At 42.1% G+C, this 20,965-nt stretch overlaps 1 protein-coding gene across 1 annotated transcript in view; it reads left to right on the forward strand.

Moving 5' to 3' along the window:
• The window catches only part of HIP1R (huntingtin interacting protein 1 related), a 161,696-nt gene extending 150,603 nt beyond the window's left edge, over positions 1-11,093 (forward strand). Inside the window, exons 29-32 of the mRNA XM_030217833.1 lie at positions 87-210; positions 2,792-2,853; positions 7,161-7,361; positions 9,246-11,093. Of these exons, the coding sequence (XP_030073693.1) occupies positions 87-210; positions 2,792-2,853; positions 7,161-7,361; positions 9,246-9,290 (432 nt within the window). The 3' untranslated portion in view covers positions 9,291-11,093. The remainder of the gene's footprint in view (positions 1-86; positions 211-2,791; positions 2,854-7,160; positions 7,362-9,245) is intronic.
• The last annotated feature ends 9,872 nt before the right edge of the window (positions 11,094-20,965 follow it).

Raw genomic sequence — 20,965 nt, forward strand, 5'->3', positions numbered from 1 at the left:
CCATTTTTGCTTTTTGAGTGATTTTCTTTCCATTTCTCAGGCACTGTTTACTTGCAAAACATAATTTCTCTTACAATTTTTCCCAGGTGAAAGCAGATAAGAACAGCCGGAACTTGAGTAAACTACAGCAGTGCTCACGCAGTGTGAATGAGATGGCTGCAAATGTCGTAGCATCAACAAAGTCTGGTCAAGAACAGGTTGAAGAGAGAGGTAACCTATGAATTTGAATGCTTTTTTGGGGGAAATATGCAGGCACTGATGTGAATCATGTTCCCTCCTTAGACTCAAAGCTGTTACATTTTCTTTCCACCTCTGCAAAGTTCTGTTTTTTGCAGTCTTGAAGGCCTGATCTTTTGGTCTGTACATTTGAGTGGAGGTCAGTGACTTTTCATGGCTTTGTGCTAAAATGTTTTTCTTAGTATTTGCTATACTGCCATTCAAGACAGTCCAGTCAGGACTCTCAGGACTCTCTGCCCTATTTCTGGGCCACTATGGCAGGAAAGGGATGTTCCTCATTCAAATCCTTGTCAAAGTTCTTTCACCCACAACCCTACCTGTCACCATAAGCTTTTTGAAAAAAAGCACAGCTGGGCCTTCAAGACTGGGACAGTGGGAGTCCTTTATTGGTAATTGACCCGACACGGGCTGGTTTCGGCATACACAACGCCTGCCTCAGGGGTCTATTAATAAAATACATACATCGCAATTAACACAGGTTACAAAAAAATATAAAAATAAAAAAAATAATAAAAAATACAAGATTTAGTATTCTGACATATAGTCTAGCGATTTGATAATCCCATCCCTAGAATTATATTTTATTGTAAATAGTATACTATGCCATACTTTGTATTGTCTTTGACTATTTTTACTGCTGTAATTGTCTATTGCTCATGTTTGATCTGTACACCGCCTTGAGTGAATTCCTTCAAAAAGGTGGTAAATAAATCCTAATAAATTATATTTATTTATTTGTTACATTTGTATCCCACATTTTCCCACCTATTTGCAGGCTTAATGTGGCGTTCGCCAATTCCAGTATGAACAAATTACAGTATGAACAAATTACAGTAATGTTGTGGTAGAATAAGGTTCATGTGTACAGACATATTATGAATCGTAGAGAGGAAGAGTTATATGTCCGTTACGAGCTTTGGTTTCGTCGTGTTAAGTAGAGGTAAAAAATATATATTAAAAGAATACAAGTTATAAGAAAGTAGCTTAATCATAAATATTGTTCATAAGGAAGCACATACATAATTACATAAATAATCACATAGAGGAAGGCAAAAAATATAAAATACAAAAAATATATATATACAAAGTGCATCCATAAGCCTTTTCAAATCTCAAGGGCTGGCTGCAGTTGAGTTGTATAGGACAAGATAAGAGAGAGTCCAACCCCCTGTATTCTGAAGATGTTAGAGGCGTGCCAGCTGGGAGAGTTTCATGAGCCACTCAGATAACAGAATAACAGTTAGCGCTTGGGTGTAAGTCAGAAGCACAATTTGAATGCCATTTCTGTCACTAACTCTGTATATCCTTTGGCAGATCAATTTTTTCTTGAACCTCCATTTTACTCATGCTTATAACTGGATATTAATGTTGTGGTCTAAAGTGCTATATAATAAAAACTATTATTAAATGTATTAATGTGAGTATCTAGCAAAGTGAAATTTGTATAATATGGTAATTTTTTATAATGTTTACTGGATGTGATAAAAACAGGAAGAGCTTTTCAACACAGGCTCCTTATGTTACATGTCGTAGGAGTAGAAAATGCTCTAGCCTACTACTGGATCCAGCCTTTTGTTTATTTCTTTGAATAAGAGTTGTAAACCTTTTGCGATGAAGTTCCCTCCTAGTAGTTTCCAGGAGCTCTGCATCAGAAGGCCAGTGTCATCTCATCTGACATCCTACACATCTAGAGTAGTGCTGTTCAACCTAGTCCTCGGGGCATACCTAGCCAGTTGGGTTTTCAGGATTTTCACAATGCATATGCACGAGAGAGATTTGCCTGCACTGGCTTCTTGCTATGACAATCTCTCTGAAGCATATTCATTGTGAAAATCCTGAAACCTCAACTGTCTGGGTGTGTCCTGAGGACTGGGTTGAGAAGCACTGCTCTAGAAGAGTTTAGGTTCCACTGGCTAGCAGTTTATCTGTTTGATATATGTTGTAGCAGGTTATCAAACCTGTCCTGGAAGAGACATCAGCCAGTCAGATTTTCAGCATATCCCTAATGAATGTGCATGAAAGATTTGGAAATCATGGAGGTGACAGGCATGCAAATCTGTCTCGTGCATATTCGTTAGGGATATCCGAAAAACCTGACTGGCTGGTGGTCCCCCAGAACAAGTTTGAGAACGACCGTTGTAACGTATAAGGTGCATGAAACCCACTCTGCAAAAAGGTACCAAAAGTGGGGTATGTGACTTATTTATACCACGAGACAGAGGGATATTAACTGCATAATTCTTCAAAATTTCAGCCTCAGATATGGACTAATTATGTCTTTAAAAAAATGAAATATTTATCAATAAAGTAATTAACCGCAGAAATCACATACCCTACTTAGGTTCCTGCAGTTTTTAGGCTGTGGAACATGAAAACAAATGAAGTTGTGAAAAAGTTCATAGTCCCATTCTACTGACCCTATAGTATACAAAACAAACTTTCCAAAAATGATAGTTGCCCCTCCAAACTTACAGCCTTAAACAAACACACACACACTCTCTCTCATATTTATTTTTATATGAATTTGATAAATCATGGCTCTGTTTTCCCTCAGATACAATGGATTTCTCTGGGATGTCATTAATTAAGCTAAAGAAAGAAGAAATGGAAACACAGGTACCTACACACTTGACTGGGTCACATATTGGTAAATTTTGTGCTGTTTGCGTTAAAGAAGCCAGTGTATTCATATTTGTTTAATATTTGTTATACATAAATGTTTTCCTTTGTGCCTTTCTGATCGTAGTTCACTAGAGTTTATTTGCTGTACCTATGTTCCTGGGTTGTTAGGTATGTCTTGTCTCTCGGATCCCATGAATTGTAGGGTAGATTTTGAGGCACTGTGAATTTAGATGGCATAAGTTTAGCCATTCATCTTGCAGGAAAGGTGAAATGTTCAAACCTGAGGTTTAGCCAACTAGTTCCTAAAAGTAACAGGTGAAAATGTCCCTCCATGTAAATAAAAAGAAGGCAGGGTAAGATACAATCTTATATCATGGAATGAAAATCGGAATGCCACTGCCATTTAGTCCAGTCTGGGCTGGAGCTGGTCAGAAAGGCTGTGGCTATACATGCAGCCTCTGGGTTTTCAATACATTTACGGTTAATTTTAAATTTAATACACCATCTTTAATACATTATATAACAACGTGGTGAGCAATATAAAACAATTTAAAGGATTTATAGGAAAGGAATTCCAATATTCTTAAAGAATGGGAAAGAACCCAAACCAAATAAAATGAAGTAAATAAAAAAATTTTGCTTACCAAAAAAAAAAAAAATCCCTGCATTATTAGCAATGTTGCACTATTGCAGGCGTCACTCCCCTAAGTATTATCTGAAAAAGTATCAGGAGAAGGCCTGTTGAAATGTGTTTTGAGGAGGGATTTAAACTTTTGTAGAAACGGGATCTGCTCTAAGCTCTCTGGGCACCAAGTTCCATAAATGACTTTAAGAAATAAAAAGCACAATGGTGTGAACTTCCAAGCTGGACAAGGGAGAGAATGCAACAATGAGAAGATAATTGGCAGGTTTATAGGGACAAACTTCTGAAGACAGATACAAAGGAGCCTCAGAGAACTGTATTTTATGAATTGAATATGAAAACGTACCTGTAACCAGTGAGGTTGCATGAATAGAGGAGAAACATGATCATAGCTTTGTGCACAGCAGAGGAGTCTGTTAGCTGTATTCTGTACAGTTTGAATTCTCTTGAGGGAGGTTTGTGAGAGACCTGCAAGAACCAAATTAACAATAGTCTAGTCTTGAGAGTAACAATGCACATAGGATTGTTTGTTGAGTAGAAAGATAGAAGATTACGTACAGAACAATATTGGTGCAGTATAAAAGTCTCTTTATAACTGAAGAGATGTGAGAAGCAAAAGTAAGATGAGTATCGAGAATTACACCTAAATATTTGAGTTAACCAACTAATCGGAAGTCCAAAATAGGGAATGGCTGATCAAAGGAGGTGGTAATTTGAAAACCACATTGCTCCAGTCTTAGATGAGTTTAAGACCAAAGAATGTTCTGTTAACCAAGAGTTAACGGGATGTGGGATAATCTTGTAATGGAGTTAAGTCAAGGGGAATTGGTGGTGTGTAATAGTAGGGTATCATCTGTGTAAATTTACAAACTCCGCTGAAATGTGAAGCCATAAAGGGTATTGCCGTTTACCTCTTATAGTGAAAAGGAGCCAACTAACATAGTAAACATAGTAGTTGACGGCAGAAAAAGACCTGCACGGTCCATCCAGTCTGCCCAAGAAGATAAATTCATATGTGCTACTTTTTTATTTGTACTGTCCTCTTCAGTGCACAGACCGTATAAGTCTGGCCAGCCCTATCCCCGCCTCCCAACCACCAGCTCTGGCACAGACCCTATAAGTCTGCCCAGCACTATCCCTGCCTCCCACCACTGGCTCTGGCACAGACCGTATAAGTCTGCCCAGCACTATCCCCACCTCCCAACCACCAGCCCCGCCTCCCACCACCGGCTCTGGCACAGACCGTATAAGTCTGCTCAGCACTATCCCCACCTCCCAACCACCAGCCCCGCCTCCCACCACTGGCTCTGGCACAGACCGTATAAGTCTGCCCAGCACTATCCCCACCTCCCAACCACCAGCCCCGCCTCCCACCACTGGCTCTGGCACAGACCGTATAAGTCTGCCCAGCACTATCCCCGCCGCCCAACCACCAGCCCCGGCACAGACCGTATAAGTCTGCCCAGCACTAGTCCCGCCTCCCAACCACCAGCCCTAGCACAGACCGTATAAGTCTGCCCAGCACTAGCCCCGCCTCCCAACAGCCAGCTCTGCCACCCATTCTAGGCTAAGCTCCTGAGGATCCCTTCCTTCTGCACAGGATTCCTTTATGTTTATCCCACGCATGTTTGAATTCCGTTACCGTTTTCATCTCCACCACCTCCTGCGGGAGGGCATTGCAAGCATCCACCACCCTCTCCGTGAAAAAATACTTCCTGACATTCTTCTTGAGTCTGCCCCCCTTCAATCTCAATTCATGCCCTCTCGTTCTACCGCCTTCCCATCTCCGGAAAAGATTTGTTTGTGGATTAATACCTTTCAAATATTTGAACGTCTGTATCATATCACCCCTGTTTCTTCTTTCCTCCAGGGTATACATGTTCAGGTCCGCAAGTCTCTCCTCATACGTCTTGTAACGCAAATCCCATACCATCCTTGTAGCTTTTCTTTGCACCGCTTCAATTCTTTTTACATCCTTAGCAAGATACGGCCTCCAAAACTGAACACAATACTCCAAGTGGGGCCTCACCAACGACTTGTACAGGGGCATCAACACCTCTTTTCTTCTGCTGGTCACACCTCTCTCTATACAGCCTAGTAACCTTCTAGCTACAGCCACCGCCTTGTCACACTGTTTCATCGCCTTCAGATCTTCAGATACTATAATAATTCTTTCCCTGCCGATTCTGTATGCAGGGACGGAGCTGTGTAAAAGCTGTAAGGGAGGGAGGTGCAAAGCTCTAACTTCACTTGGTCTGCAGCCACACCAAGAAACTCAGCAAAGGCAGAGCCAAACCTATAGACCAGGCTGGTTTCCAAGAGACTTCAAGCATTTAGTGACTACAGCACTCCACGCAGCATTTCCAAAATGGTTTAAATTGCCTGAAAATTGTTTTGTCTAGCAGGGTCTCATTCTTGGATGACGGAAGAACCTTTTCTCTAAATTGGCTTCCTCTTATTCATGGGCAGTGAGCAGAACCAAAATTTGGATTCCGGCCAGCCCTTAATTGCTGGTAGTCGACTGTTATAGCTTGGCTATTTGCGTTTCTTTTATTCTGAGTGAAACCTTTGTAGTTCTAATGTGCCCAAAGGTTTGTCTTTTCTTTTTTTGTAAGCACAATGTGAGCAGACCTTTGTTTTAATGGGGCAACCTTATAATGCTATTTTTTAGGTGCCTTGCACTTGTACGTGCCTTGCACTTGTACAGCAATACCTGTGAAGGAGGTTCATCTGTTTGTTCATGTGTGGTGGGGGTAGCGGAGTAGATAGGCAAATAGGAATATGACTGTTCATGCTACAGGAACCCAATGCCTTGGCACCAAAAGGGGTGGGAAAAAACCTGGAACAGCACCATTTTCAATGTCCTGCTAGGGACTTTAACCCACTAGTGGCAGAAAAGAAGAGCTATAGTGAACATTTATCTGCAGGCTTCTGCCTAGGACTCAGCTCTTGACAGCAGAGAGGAGAGGACGAGCCATAAGGGTTGCAAAGAAGTGGGCAGGATGTTTTAGGTGGCAGAAGAAAAAAGTGGGCCCAGCTGCAAAATAAGGACAAAGTGGGTGATTGCAAGGGACGAGGGAGGTGGGTGGGAGACTGTGGAAATGGGTGTGGGAAGTTGAAGTGGATTTGGAAAGGTGAGAGCAAAAAGGGGAAGGGGGAAAAGTGTAAGATGGAGGTGGATAGGAGGGGAGATGATACAAGCAGGGCTAGGACTGCTGAGAACAGCAGAGAGTGCATGGAGGTAGTCAGAGAATGCTTAGATGTCAATGCCAGCAAAACACATGCCTAATCACTACCAAGAGACAATTTAATATGTGTCTTTCTACATAGTTCCTCACAAGACATACCTGAGACTGCTAGTGAAGGATAGGAAATGCACCATTGCGTCACACTGTAGGCGTGTTACAATAAATGATAGATTATTTCAAGATCACCTCTCCATGTTGAGTTCAGCTTTATGCCTCCAAGTATTTCAACTTTTGCAGTTCTGAATCTGGGCATGGCATTTTCTTTTTTAGTCAGTCAGAAGTGATGAATATTTGTCTTCATACTCATTTTCCATGGCTTGACATGAGTCACGCTCTACAAGGTGGTGGTGTCCCTTGTCTGTGCGTAGTAGATGTGATAGGGCTGTTGGTGATCAGAATGTTTGTTCCAGGTGAAGGTGCTAGAGCTGGAGAATAAGCTTGAAAATGAACGGATGCGCCTGGGAGAGCTGAGGAAGAAGCATTATGCTTTGGCTGGGGTGTACGAAGACCTGGAGGAGGTAGTGAAACCAGCCTCTCTGCCACGGGCTGGCATCTTGAAGAAGCCACAGCTTGCTCAGAAGCCTATCATTCCACCAAAGCAGAACTCCAAGGTACCGCTGCACAGGGGAGAGGAAGAGACACTATAGTTGGCAAATTGTAATCATGGAATGCTACAGTCAGTTTTCAGGATACTGTTAATGAATTATCATGAGATGTATTTGCACATAATGAAGGCAGTGCAAGCAAATACATCTCCTGTATATTAAAACCTGACTGGTTTATGGCCCTCCAGGATTGCAGTTTGACACCTCTAGAATAGTCTGGCCCAGATGATCAGAAGAAAATGCAGGCGCTAGAGGCCATTAGTGCCGGATTAGCACCCGCATTTGCTGGCGCACAATGGTCAGAGCCAGCGAGTGCGTGAAACGAGCTCACTGGCTCTGAATGCAAATGCATGCAAAAGAGGGTCTCTTGCATTCCTCCTTAATGCTGAGCAAGCAGCTTGCCAAACAAGGGCTGCTCTTCTGCGGCAAACCCTATGCCAGCTTGGTGCTGGGGTTAGGGGTTGCCAAGCAGGGGAGGAATGAGGATACCAGCTGTCATAGCCCTGTTGGTCCAATGGACCACAAGCCACCCCCCCCCCAAGCACGAAAGGGCCTGGATGTCCGGTTGACCCCCAGAACACAGGCACAATCCTCCCACAGAAGAGGTTTGACAAGCCCCGACCTGTCAGCCTTAAAGCCCTGGTTGTCCGGTGGACTCCCCACCCCGCCAAACGTAAGGGCCTGGAGATCTGGTGGACCCCAGACCCCCAAAGATGTAAACCCCCCCCCCCCCTTGATGGTCCAGTGGGACCCTCCCCCAATCCCCGAAGGCTAGCCCTGATGGTCTAGCGGTGGACCTCTGAACCCCATCCTACCTTCAAGAAGGAGGAGGGACTAACCCTCCCTCCCTCCTGCTGGGCCAGGGCGCCTCCTCAAAATGACGGCACCATGCTCAGTCCACCGCTAGACCACCAGGGCTTGCCTTCAGTGGTGGGGGGATTACATCTTTGGGGGTATGAGGCCCTTACATGCTTTGGGGGGGTGGTCTGGGGGTCCACCAGGGGTTTAGGTTTTACAGGTTTTTCTCCTGAGGGAAGATTGTGCCTGGGCTCTTGAGTGCTTGCCCTTACCAAAAGATTATGAAATAAGCTTGAATTTGTGGAAAACATTCAGCTCAGATGAGTTCCAAGCATGCCTTGCAGCTGTTCTTTAATCTTGTAACCCCTTGACCTCTGCATACCAATGTTGGTCATGGACATCTGGGCTGAATGAGGCCTGTGATGGTAAAGAGACTTCTTCAAGGTCATTTCCAGAGCCAGCATTCAAAACCAGGAGCCCCAGCTCTTGACCATGCAGCCAGTTAAAGCAGTTACTGGTTTCAGACTGCTGGTGATCTTTCTCATACAAAAGATGTGTTTTGTGTCTCTAATGTGCAAGGCTTTCATCTGGGTATGGCATTTTAGTTTTCATGGGAGTTCATAGGTGTTTATTGCAACGCAAATGGGGAGATAACTGGTGTAGAAAAGGACGCCACATTGTTCTGGATAAACACCAGGGTTTATTTTGGTTGACAAGCATATGAAGTGTCATTTGACTTTTCATGTGTGGTGGGGGTAGTGGAGTAGATATTGGGAGTTGTACTGCAAGGAAGTGAATGAGTTAGGGGGTGGGAGAGCCTGGGCCAATCATGGACTCTGTGGCTCAAAACAAAATTGTGCATGTAGAATGTTAATGAGACTAAAAATCGGTGAAAAAAAAAACCCTTGATTTTCTAAAAGCCAGGGGGGAGAGAAACTGTTGAAAATGAAGGACCCTGTACTTACTGCCTTCACTGTCATTCTTGGCATGTTTTCTCTTATAAATGCACAGATTTGGGTGCGGAATATGGTGTGAGCACTGAGCTTCCTTTTGCTTAAATACTTCTCTTTTTTTTTTTTTTTTCATTCACAGCTTGATAAAGGTGATGGTGTGTATCAGGCACACCTTGTTGACTAATAATGTGGTGAAAGGATGAACCTGTGTACACTGGCTGAATCCATCCCATGTCTGAACATTACAGTACATCATACTTCACCTTGAGCTCCTCATGAGAGGCAGATCCGTGCTGACAGACCCTGTTTCAGCTACCAGTTGCTTCCATGAAGATCTGAGGTATCGTCATGTGTTCAAAACACCCTGGTTCCCCAGAGAAACTGGACCACTCTCAAGTTGCCTTGTGCCCACACCCTGGTCCTGTTCTTCACTGTGGCATATTTCTCGAAGATAATCGGCAATTTAAACACTTTTTTATGACTCTTCCCATGTTTTATTTTGCAGTCAGGTGACGTGAGACTACTGAAGAGAAAATCTTTTGTTGAATAAAAAATAAAATGTGTATATATATAATATGTATACTGCTGTAGAATAAATACCAGGACATTTGTAAGGAATTTGATTCTGTAACTTATCTGTACTCGTCAGCTTCAATGTAAAATTAACTACTGTTCTGCTGTCATATCTCTAAGAGACTTGTAGCAAAAGAAAATAGAAATATTCTCTGCTGTGGAGTAATGTTTCATATGGTGATGGCAGTGACATACCCGGTTGTAAGTTTCATTTTGAGAAATATTTTAAAAGACAGAGTAGCGATACGTTATATCGGCGATAATGTGAGATGTCAGTCATATGCAATGTTTTATGCTCTCCCCTTTCTGAATGTCAGGTTCTGAATAGCAATGTGCATTTCTAATGGCATTTTTCACTGTGAACCCTTAGAACCCAGTCTGGATAGAAGTAATGTTGCACACAGGTAAATAGGTCTCTACGGTTAGCCCCATATCTAGCAAACTGGTTAGTATCCAGCTTAGTTCCTGATGTGACTGAGTGAGCAGATATCTAAGAGGTGGGACTACAGCGTTTGTTTTCCCGATGTCTGCAGAAAATACGTTCAGGCCAATTTTGAAAGTAGAACGAACTATTCAATTGCCACATTAAGAAGTCGCGGTAATTAGGGTTTTATATTCTATAATTTAAAAGTAAACTACAGTCTGTATCTAAAAAAAAAAAAAAAAATGGCAGATCTAGAGTGAGCCTAGGCTGCCTCTGCCACCTATATTATTTTGATTTCATATCTCTTGTGGTAGTGCTGGATATGTGTAGTACAAGAATTTACTTCTGTGTGCTAAAAACATGATTGTTCCCTTGCTGTGTGAATATCAGGTGAGGCTAGATAGAATTCAGGTGGAATGAAATAGTTCACTAAGAGTTAACAGTGGGCCAAACTTTACAAATCCACCTTTGAGCTACTGGGAAATTTTTATTGGATTTTAAAACTTTTTTGTGGCTCTAGGGCTTGTTAGAGGAACGAACAGTGTTGGTCTGTTTTTAATTGCATGCATGTCGGGAAGCTTTCTGTTCTGTTCTTGAGGTGTCCTATAGTGCAGAAGTGATGTAGAGACCAGGATGAGGCCTTTGAACACTCCATCACTTAGGGGTCCTAAATGCCATATAGCCTATTCTATACCTATGGGCTGCAAGGCACTTAACACACACTAATTCGTTAGTCCACGTTAAAAATGTTGGCACACCTTAGTAAAAGGACCCCATAGTGAGGACAACAACTGGACCATTGTCCTGACTCAGTCACTGGCTAGGATCTGGTCTTTTGAAAAGAAACATCTTAATTTTGAACATTTTGGTTCCAGATATGATCATACCTGAGAACATGCGTAGCCAGGCTAAACTAGAAAGGGTGCTGCAGGCAGTCTACATAACTAAAATATGAATTTGCTTTAACCCCTTTAACCCCCCCCCCCCCCCCCAACAGTGAACATAGCTTATTTTTGCCTTCACTATAATATATTGAGTTCCTTTTTAAGGCTAGAATTTCCCTGTCTTAAGGAAGACCAGGTACATCCAGGAAATGTGTGTACTTTTTTTTACACAAAAGCTGCAGGGGCATGAAATTAAGGGTAGTGTGGTGTGGCACTCCCATACTGGTAAAACCTGAACAAATTGCAGTCTTGTTTTTTTACTTGGTTTGAACTCCCCCCCCCCCCCCCCCCCCCCCCCCGGAAACAGGTCTGTATGTGATGCCAATTCAGCAGGCATAATATATTGTTGTCTTTTAATGTGGAAATTGGTTGGTTGTATTTTAGGAGGATTTTGATTTTGCATCTTTTTGTAAAAGATTAATGAGTAATAAAATAATTATAAAATGGTGCCTTTTTTCCCCAATTGAGTAATAAAAGAATTATAAAAGATTCCTTTTCCAGTTGTGTAGACATTTTATTTTATAAAGGTGGAATGTTGACGCTGAACTGCCCTAACACACTTTGCATAGATTAGTCATCCTATAAAAATTGTATTACAGACATTTTCCATCTCATACCCTCTTCACACCAGGTTGTGTCTATAGGAATAATGTTTCTATCCTGCAGTCCTGCTGCTGTGGGGGAGGGAAATATAAGTAAACCACTCGCCTCCACCTACCCTCCTCTCCTCTTTCCTCTACACATTAATTGGTTTGCATGCTTTATTTTTTGTCTATTAGATTGTAAGCTCTTTGAGCAGGGACTGTCTTTCTTCTATGTTTGTGCAGCGCTGTGTACGCTTTGTAGCGCTATAAAAATGCTAAATAGTAGTAGTAAATCAACTTTCCCTTAGTTCCTTGGAAAGAATAATATAGAAGCACTGAGAATAAATTTACATCTTTTTCCCCCTAATTTTGGCATGAGACCAAATGCACCTGTGAGAAATACTGGTGAAAAGGCAAGATTACATTCAAAAATGGGCCAGATCAGTCTGAGGATTTCAGAAAAATAAGTATCCCAAGTGGAAAAATTAGTCTGTCCAGTCCAAAAGCTGTGAGTTAAAGTTTAATTTCTTTTATTGATTTTTGATACAGATACCATCAAGAGCTCACAACATAACAAGTAACATTTTACAAAGTAAGGCAATATCGTAGCTCACATGTAAGAAGCAGCAATCTACATTCAGAATCAAATTAAGTGAAAAAAAGAGAGAGGGAGGAAAGAGGAAAAGAAGAGGGAAAGGGGAGGGGGGGGGCTGGAGAATACAAATCAAAGTGTAAAGCATGCACATGTCAAAAAACACACATCAAATTTAGTACTTATTGTACCGTATCAAAATAAACAACAAGTGGTAGCCATTTTTCCCTATATGAAGCAAAACGAGAAGATTGTTTTTTTAAAATGCTGAACAGTGTTTGCCAAGTCAAGTCCTGGAGGACCCCTTTGCTAGTCAGGTTTTCAGGATATCCACAATGAATTTGCATGAAAGATTTGCATATAATGGAGGCAGTGTATGCAAATCAAGTTGAGACTGCTGCTTTCTAACATATTTATAAATGATCTAGAGATGGGAGTAACTAGTGAGGTAATTAAATTTGCTGACGACACAAAGTTATTCAAAGTTGTTAAATTGCGAGAGGATTGTGAAAAATTACAAGAGGACCTTACAAGACTGGGCATCCAAATGGTAGATGATGATTAATGTGAACAAGTGCAAAGTGATGCATGTGGGAAAGAGGAATCCGAACTGTAGCTATGTAATGCAAGGCTCCACATCAGGAGTCACTGATCAGGAAAGAGATCTAGGCATCATTGTTGATGATACGTTGAAACCCTCTGCTCGGTGTGCAGCAGTGGCTAAGCAAGCAAATAGAACGCTAGGTATTAGGAAAAGAATGGAAAACAAAAATGAGGATGTTATAATGCCTGTGTATCGCTCCATGGTGCGACCACAGCTTGAATATTGTGTTCAATTCTGGTCACTACATCTCAAAAAATATATTGTGGAATTAGAAAAGATACAGAGATGGGTGACAAACATGATAAAGGGGATGAGACGACCTATGAGGAAAGGCTGTAGTGGTTAGGGCTCTTCAGCTGGGAGAAAAGACGGCTGAGAGGAGATATGGTAGAGGTCTATAAAATAATGAGTGGAGTGGAACAAGGTAGACGTGAAACGATTGTTTACTCGTTCCAAAAATCCTAGGACTAGGGGGCATGCAATGAAGCTACAAAGTAGTAAATTTAAAACGAATCAGAGAAAATATTTCTTCACTTGACGTGTAATTAAACTCTGGAATTTGTTGCCAGAGAATATAGTAAAAGCAGCTTAGCAGGGTTTACAAAAGGTTTGGGTGGCGCCCTAAAGGAAAAGACCATTATTAAAATGGACGGGGGAAATCCACTGCTTATTTGTAAGATAAGCAGCATAAAATGTACTTTTTTGGGATCTTGCCAGGTACTTGTTACCTGGATTGGCCACTGTTGGAAACAGGATGCTGGGCTTGATGGACCTTCACTCTGTCCCAGTATGGCCATACTTATGTACTTAATTAACTGCTTAATTGAGAGAACATAGATTAAATTATCTTTTAACCAATGGGAAATAGTAGCTGATAGACCTTTTTTCATTCTTCCCAAAAAGACAAATAACCTGTTCAATATGTGAAAATCCATTAGTAATATCCAAATATCTAGTAAGTGCTCTATGAACATCAAGCAAATGCAAGGCTTTATATTCTCCACAATCTTCCTTCTTAAAAGAAGAACGATAAGATGACGACGTGAAACGGAAAGACCAGTTTTCGTAAATCGGAGGAAAGAGATCTCAATAAGGGTGCTTACAATATTGAAACTCTGTGTACTGAAGACATAGGAGAAAAAAAACATTTTTTTAAGTAAGATCTTTAAGCATACCTTAAAAAAAAATGTTTTTTAAGAGACTCAAAAGGGTGATAGCCTAATGCTCCGAGTACTAAAATGAATGTCCATACCACACAAGTATAATGAACTAGAGGCTTAATATCACCCTCAGGAAACATACTGAGTGGAGGAGTGGCCTAGTGGTTAGATCACTGGTCTTGACAGCCAGAGGTAGCAGGTTCAAATCCCACTGCTGCTCCTTGTGACTTTGGGCAAGTCACTTAACCCTTCATTGCCTCAGGTACAAACTTAGATTGTGAGCCCTTCAGGAACAGGTAAATAGTCAGTGTACTTAAATGTAGCTCACCTTGAGCTACTACTAAATAAATAAAAATAAATATTACATCTGGATGAAATGCTAAGAGAGGATTCCTTATCGTTCCACCAGACCAGTTCAGAATTGATAGATTGTCAATCCTGGATGCAGTCAGAGACAAGAGCGATAAAGCTGTACCATATAAGGACATTACACAGAGCATTCCAGGATTCTCTGACTCCAGCAGATGGTGGCACATCTCTTTCAGTTCTGGCTGGTGTCTTTGTGCTCCCAAGCCCGATTGTAGAACTGGTATCCTAGTTGACTTTAGCCCTTCAAAAGATCTGAGAAGAGATTCTTGGAGGAAATTCAGGTTTGCTTTTTCAGGAGTCTAGGTGTTTTTCTGTTTTCTGATTTGTTTCCTTGACACTCATTTAAAAAAAAAAAAAAGGGCAATAAAAATAAGCAATAAAAGTCAGAGCTTTGTTTGCTGTACAGGTTAGCTCTATTTTGCTTCACAGCTGTGTTTTAAAGGGTGAGCTTTTCCTTTAATGTTCTTCACCCAGTGTTTTCTTTATGGTGGCCAGTTTGTTTCTGTCAGTGGTCTGACACTGCTAATGTGTGTTCTCTTGTTAGCTCTATTTTGCTTCACAGCTGTGGTAGTTTTAAAGGGTGATTTGTACCCCGCGCTTTCCCACTCATGGCAGGCTCAATGCGGCTTACATGGGGCAATGGAGGGTTAAGTGACTTGCCCAGAGTCACAAGGAGCTGCCTGTGCCTGAAGTGGGAATTGAACTCAGTTCCTCAGTTCCCCAGGACCAAAGTCCACCACCCTAACCACTAGGCCACTCTTCCACTCCTTTATGGTGGCCAGTTTGTTTTCGTCAGTCGTCTGATACAGCTAATGTGTGTTCTCTTGTTATTTGCTGTTGGAAGAGGTACTCTTTCCTAGCCCAACTCTATTTGAATCACTAGTACAATTTCAGAAGTTAAACTTTTTCCTTCCTGTAGTATTCTTTCATGGTGGCTCTGACAGAGGCAGTTGAGTAGCATTCTCGCTGCAGGATCTGTGTCAGGGCAGTTCTTGAGCATGTGATTTTTGGCATGAAGAGCTGCCTAGAATTTCATCTGGAGTGAAATGGGGAAAAGTCGTCTTAAGTCTCTTCTAATAAGAAAAGTAATTCTTTGCAGACATTTTCAGGAGATTTGGCTGTTTTACTTCAGGGTTTGAGAAACTTCCTGCAGCTCATGTACTTATTGCTTGAGTCTCAGTGAAGACTCATTCTACAGTATTTCTGCTCGGCCTTCACATTCTGCACCTTTGCAATCTGAGAATTTATCTCCACTTGCTGTGGAAAATTTATTTACAGAATTTGTGTTGCTTATTTACAAAGCTTGCCATGTACCAAGAAATGATTTATACTTGGGGATAGCTGTAGAGCACTCACTAATGTTTATAATTTTATATATATATTTCTCCACCAGTTGCCGATTAAAGCAACAAGATTAACAATTGCAGTATTCTGTACTGCAAGATTTAAAAGTATGTACTCAGAGCATGGCACTAAATTTTAAAAGTGACCGTGTGCTATCAGTATAACTTTAAAAGATACCATATACTCAGAACACAGACTCTATTTTTAGCTTCAAAAGGGTTTATTTAGAAAAACCGGATCCAAGATGGCCGACTGAACAGGTCGCAAGTCTTACCGCTCTCTCTGTGAATCCACGATGCCAAAACGCCGAGGGAAATTGGCGGCCATTGCTCCCCCAGACCGACGAACCTCAGCGTTATGTGGCCCAATAGACTCCTTTTTGCGGGGACTTCAGGTGTCCGAGAGTGGATCGGTGAGCGTCGGAATGGTGGCGTCTGGGGGGAACGGAGGACCTGTGATGCTGCCCTCGCTGGATGTAACACTCAGTCCCGATCAGCGAGCTCCTCCCCCGCAACCCCAGAGCGTTTGTTCTCCAGTGTTGGCGTCGTCCCCGAGGCAGCTGGATAATAGTACCACGGGAGAGACGATGGGAGCTGGAAATCTTGGCCTGGAGAGCAGAGGAGCTGAGAGTGGGGTTTCCCCTCAGCCTACCCTGGTGATTCCAACTCAGATTGCGGGAGGCACGATGGCTGATGTAGGATCAGAAGGGGAAATCGTTTCTACCGAATATACACCAAGTCAAGGTACTTTTAAATTTCTTGAGGAGAAACCTGCAGAGATTACCTTAGAAAGCCTATGGGCTTTAATAGCTAATTTGGGCAAAGCTTTATGTCCACAAATTAAGGACATTGAGACTCGAGTTATAAAACTGGAAGAAATTGTTACAGCAGTTGAAGCTGATAAGAAAGAAATATTGATCAAGACTAAATCTCTAACTGAACAAGTAGAGAAAGTACAAGAAGTACAAATAAACACGATAAAAGATCTCACTAGTATGAGAAGAAAAATTGAAAATTTAGAGAATGCTCAAAGGTCTAATAATTTGAGATTTTTGAATTTCCTGAGGACGGTGACAACTATTCCAAGGGAAATGCTACATAGATACCTCAAAGAAATACTGGGATTTACAGATAACAACATTCCTCCTATAGAGCAAGTTTATTACTTACCTATAAAAATTTCTGAAACCTCAGTACAACAAACTGATCAACCTTTGGACGTCTCAGCTATACTAGAAGCTTCAACAACAGACTTAACAACATCAGCAACTCTGTTAGTAACATTGGCATTATCGTTAGATAAAGCCTTGATTATGAAAAAGTTTTTTAGAAATAGAAAACTTTCTTGGGTTTCAATGTCCGTATATTTCCTGATGTGTCTAGAGACACTCAAAAAACCCCGAAGACAATTTCTCTTGTTAAAGCCAGGTGTTCTCCAGTTAGGAGCTACATTTCTTTTACGCTATCCTTGCAAGTGTATAATTTATCAGTCGGTTAAGTATGTTTTTTTTGAATCTATACAGCTTTCTGAATTTATCTCAGCTAGAAGGTCTTAGAGGTTAAGCATTGAATTTGTAAATGGATACCAAAGCGACCTGTCTTAATTTCTTATTGTAATAATTGGTAAAATCTCCGCATTGTTAATCTTGGATCTATATGGTGGACTAGAGTGTACTTTTTTAAATAAAAAAAAAAAAAAAAAGCAAAATATTTAACAATGTTTTATTTCAGACAAATGTACCTTTACTGTTTCAAGTGTAATACTTGTTTAAAAGTTGAAACTAATAAATTAAAAAAAAAAAAAGGGTTTATTTAATATAAATAATATTGCAAACGAGAGATAGCTTTTAAAAGGATCTTAGAACAGAGAATTTGTGCATAAAATAGAACAAAGTAACAGGCTTAAATCTTAAGGTTATAGTTTAACTTACAGGAGGGTCTTTGTTACAGAGCATGCTGTGGTCCAGCTGATTGATGAGCACATGGTCAGGAGCAAGGCCAGCAGAGATGGATCTGGATTGCAGCTGAAGAGAAGAATCTGTGTCTTGGGGAAACAGCTTTTGCTTTTATACTCTTAGTTTGCAGGGAAGAATGAGTGCATGTCCTGTGTGCATTTTCTTCCTGGTTTGCACACGACCCTGAGTAGTTGCAAAGCATTGTGGTATCTTGGTCTCATGTCTTATGACATCACAAGACTTCCTGTCTGGATTTTGCTGACAAATGGTTTATTGAAGTGCAAGGCTTCCTGCTTGAATCTCTGTGATAGATACTCTACTACTACTTAACATTTCTAGAGCGCTACTAGGGTTACGCAGCGCTGTACAATTTAACAAAGAGAGGCAGTCCCTGCTCAAAGAGCTTACAATCTAATAGACAAGTGAACGGTCGGTCCGATAGGGGCAGTCTGGATTCACTCCTCTGATAAGATTTGTCTGGGGTGGCCAGCAGGTGTCCTTTGTCTTTAGTAGCTGGATTTTACACCTTTCCCACCTGCCTGTCTCCTTGCCTCTTTGATCTTTGTTGTGTTGATCAGCCAGGCTTTTTGTTCAACACAACAACAGTCTCTTAGTCTTTTGTTAAAGGGGAGGAAGGGGGAGCACTGAGTCCTCTGTGGCAAGTGGTTTATGGCTTCTTGATGAGCCTTCAGGTATTCACCTTAGTCATGCTTTTGTTACCAGTCCTTCAAGTGGGAGGGGGAGAGGAAGTTTGAAGACTTCTGAAATAGTGCCTTTTGTCCTTTTAAATGTTCCCAAAGGGAGGGGGAAGAGGGGCTTGAACTGAAAGCCAGTTTCTGCTGCAGTTTCAAATATATTTTTAAAGCTGTATTTTTGTATTGCTATATATATTTTACAATCAACTGACATACTGCTCAATAATTCTGACACCATGTTACAGCCACATAATAAAATATCGGAGCAAAGTGGAGAATTCAAGAAGGCTAAGGTAAAAACAAAAAGAATGGACAAAGATTTGGTCTGTTGATAAATTTATTAGGTGTCTACCATACGTTGAGTGTTAGAATATGCCTGACATAGCCATATTTTGCCTTTACCATAGGCTTCATCAGGGGAAATAAAACTGTCAACACAAATGAAAAAGTAATTTAGATAAGCACACGATATAAATATAACACCACACAAATATTAAAATCAAAACAATGTGCATATTGATTTGTATGTAAGATTTCCATATAAACAATTGCTAAAATGAACTAAAAATGATCAAGACAAAATTATAACTGACAGTATCAATAATATAAATCACTTTCTTAAAAATGGATGTGATTTAATGTAAAGCCAAGAATACATATGTATAAAGAGGGCATATAAAAAAAAAAAAAAATCCCAAAAAGAGCATGGTGTATGTGCAGGATTCACTGCTAAGGTATGAGCTGAAACACAATACAGCAGTTGGTCAAAGAAGGGAATAGCAGACTTACCAATCTGTCTCCTTCAAAATGTGTGTTGTATCAGTCTAACCTAAAATGCATACTACCTTGCGTTATGTCAGTGGTCACCTAGTCACCATGCTTCCAGAGTGAGGGTGAAAAAATGTTATATGAAGAGACCCTAAAAAGATCCTTTAAAAACAAATCTACATGGATGACTCCAATGACTAAAGGAAGGATGGCAGTCTGCAAAATATACAATTATGGCAACGATGGCCAGCGTTTCGCTTAGCTGTTTCAGGGTCCAAACTGTCTGTGATATCGGGACAGCACTTCTTAGGGCTGCCTCCGGGGATATTGGGACAGCACTTCACCTTCTTTGCCGGAGGGAGCCTGAAGAAGTGGAAGTGCTGACAATTTGGACGCTGAAGCAGCTGAGCGAAACGCTGGCCATCATCATTGGTCCTGGGGTATTTGGAGAGTGATTGAAGAAGCTGACTGTACATGTGCTGCTTAAAGATAAATGCATTAGATATTTGGATCAGTAAAGATGACATTTGCTCACTGTATCTAGTAGAACGGAATTGCCTTTACAAAACAGATGAAAGAAGTTACTTTAATATTACTGTACATTGTGATGTTTTATGAAAAATACATGTCCAACAGGACGATAATTAAGAGTAGATTGCTGAAAAGCTGTGGATTGGAGCTCTTTGAGGCCTTTCTTCCCGTTGACATAATTCTCTAATTTTGAGTGGATTATTTTGTTAGAAAGTTATTTATGTGATGTCATGACATCTTCAGCATTAGCGTATCTCTTTTTCTCCGAGGACAAGCAGGCTGCTTGTTCTCACGACTGGGTTGACGTCCGCGGCAGCCCCCACCAACCGGAAGAAGCTTCGCGGGACGGTCGGCACGCAGGCCACGCCCACCGCGCATGCGCGGCCGCCTTCCCGCCCGTGCGCGACCGCTCCCGCCAGTTACTTTTTTCCCGCGACTGAGAGAGTGGTGCGTTTGCCTCTCTCTCTGTTCAGCCGCCGGATTTTCGACCGCGTTTACGCGGATCGTCGCTTGGACCGTTCGGTTCCCTCTGTTTTTTGTTTGTATTGTTTAAAAAAAAAAAAAATAGAAAAAGAAATTTTCTTTTTTGCGCGTGTGGAGCACGCGCTCCCCTTTTTCCCTCGCTTTCTAGGGGGGACGCCACGTTGCGGCCTAGTGGCCGCTCGGTCGGTTGATTTTTTCGTGGTGTGATTTTAGCCACCATTGCCGACTTTGACTTCGCCGACGCGATTTTTCCGTCGATGTCCTCGAAGGTCCCGAGTGGATTTAAAAAGTGTGGTCGCTGCGGCCGGCCGATCTCGCAGACCGACACCCACGCTTGGTGCCTCCAGTGCCTCGGGCCGGAGCACAATCTCAAGTCGTGCGCTTTGTGTCTCGGTCTCCGGAAACGGACTCAGGTTGCGAGGCAAGTTCTGCGGGACCGTCTTTTTGGAACTTGCGCCGGCCCCTCGACGTCGACCTCGACGGCATCGGTATCGAAGGCCGGTTCTTCGGTACCGGTATCGATGCCCGAGACATCGGCACCGATGGCAGCGACCCCAGGAGAACAGGTCCCGTTGGCCCGCCGGTCCGCCGGTGAGAGTGGGGTTGAGAGGCCGCGTGGGCAGTCGGCCCCGGTCACTCCCTCAACTCGTGAGCCACGGGACCGAACCCTGTCGGACCCGGTACCTCGAGACCGAGGGGGATCGACCTCCTCCTCCTCCATGCCCTCCGGCACCGGTGACGTGCACCGGAAAAAAGATAAGAAGCGCCGTCACCGGGAGCCCTCGGTGCACCCTGAAGAGGAGTCGACGCCGAAGCGTCATCGCAGAGAGGAGA

The sequence above is a fragment of the Microcaecilia unicolor genome, chromosome 11 (genome assembly GCF_901765095.1).
Source record: "Microcaecilia unicolor chromosome 11, aMicUni1.1, whole genome shotgun sequence".
Taxonomy (NCBI): domain Eukaryota; kingdom Metazoa; phylum Chordata; class Amphibia; order Gymnophiona; family Siphonopidae; genus Microcaecilia; species Microcaecilia unicolor.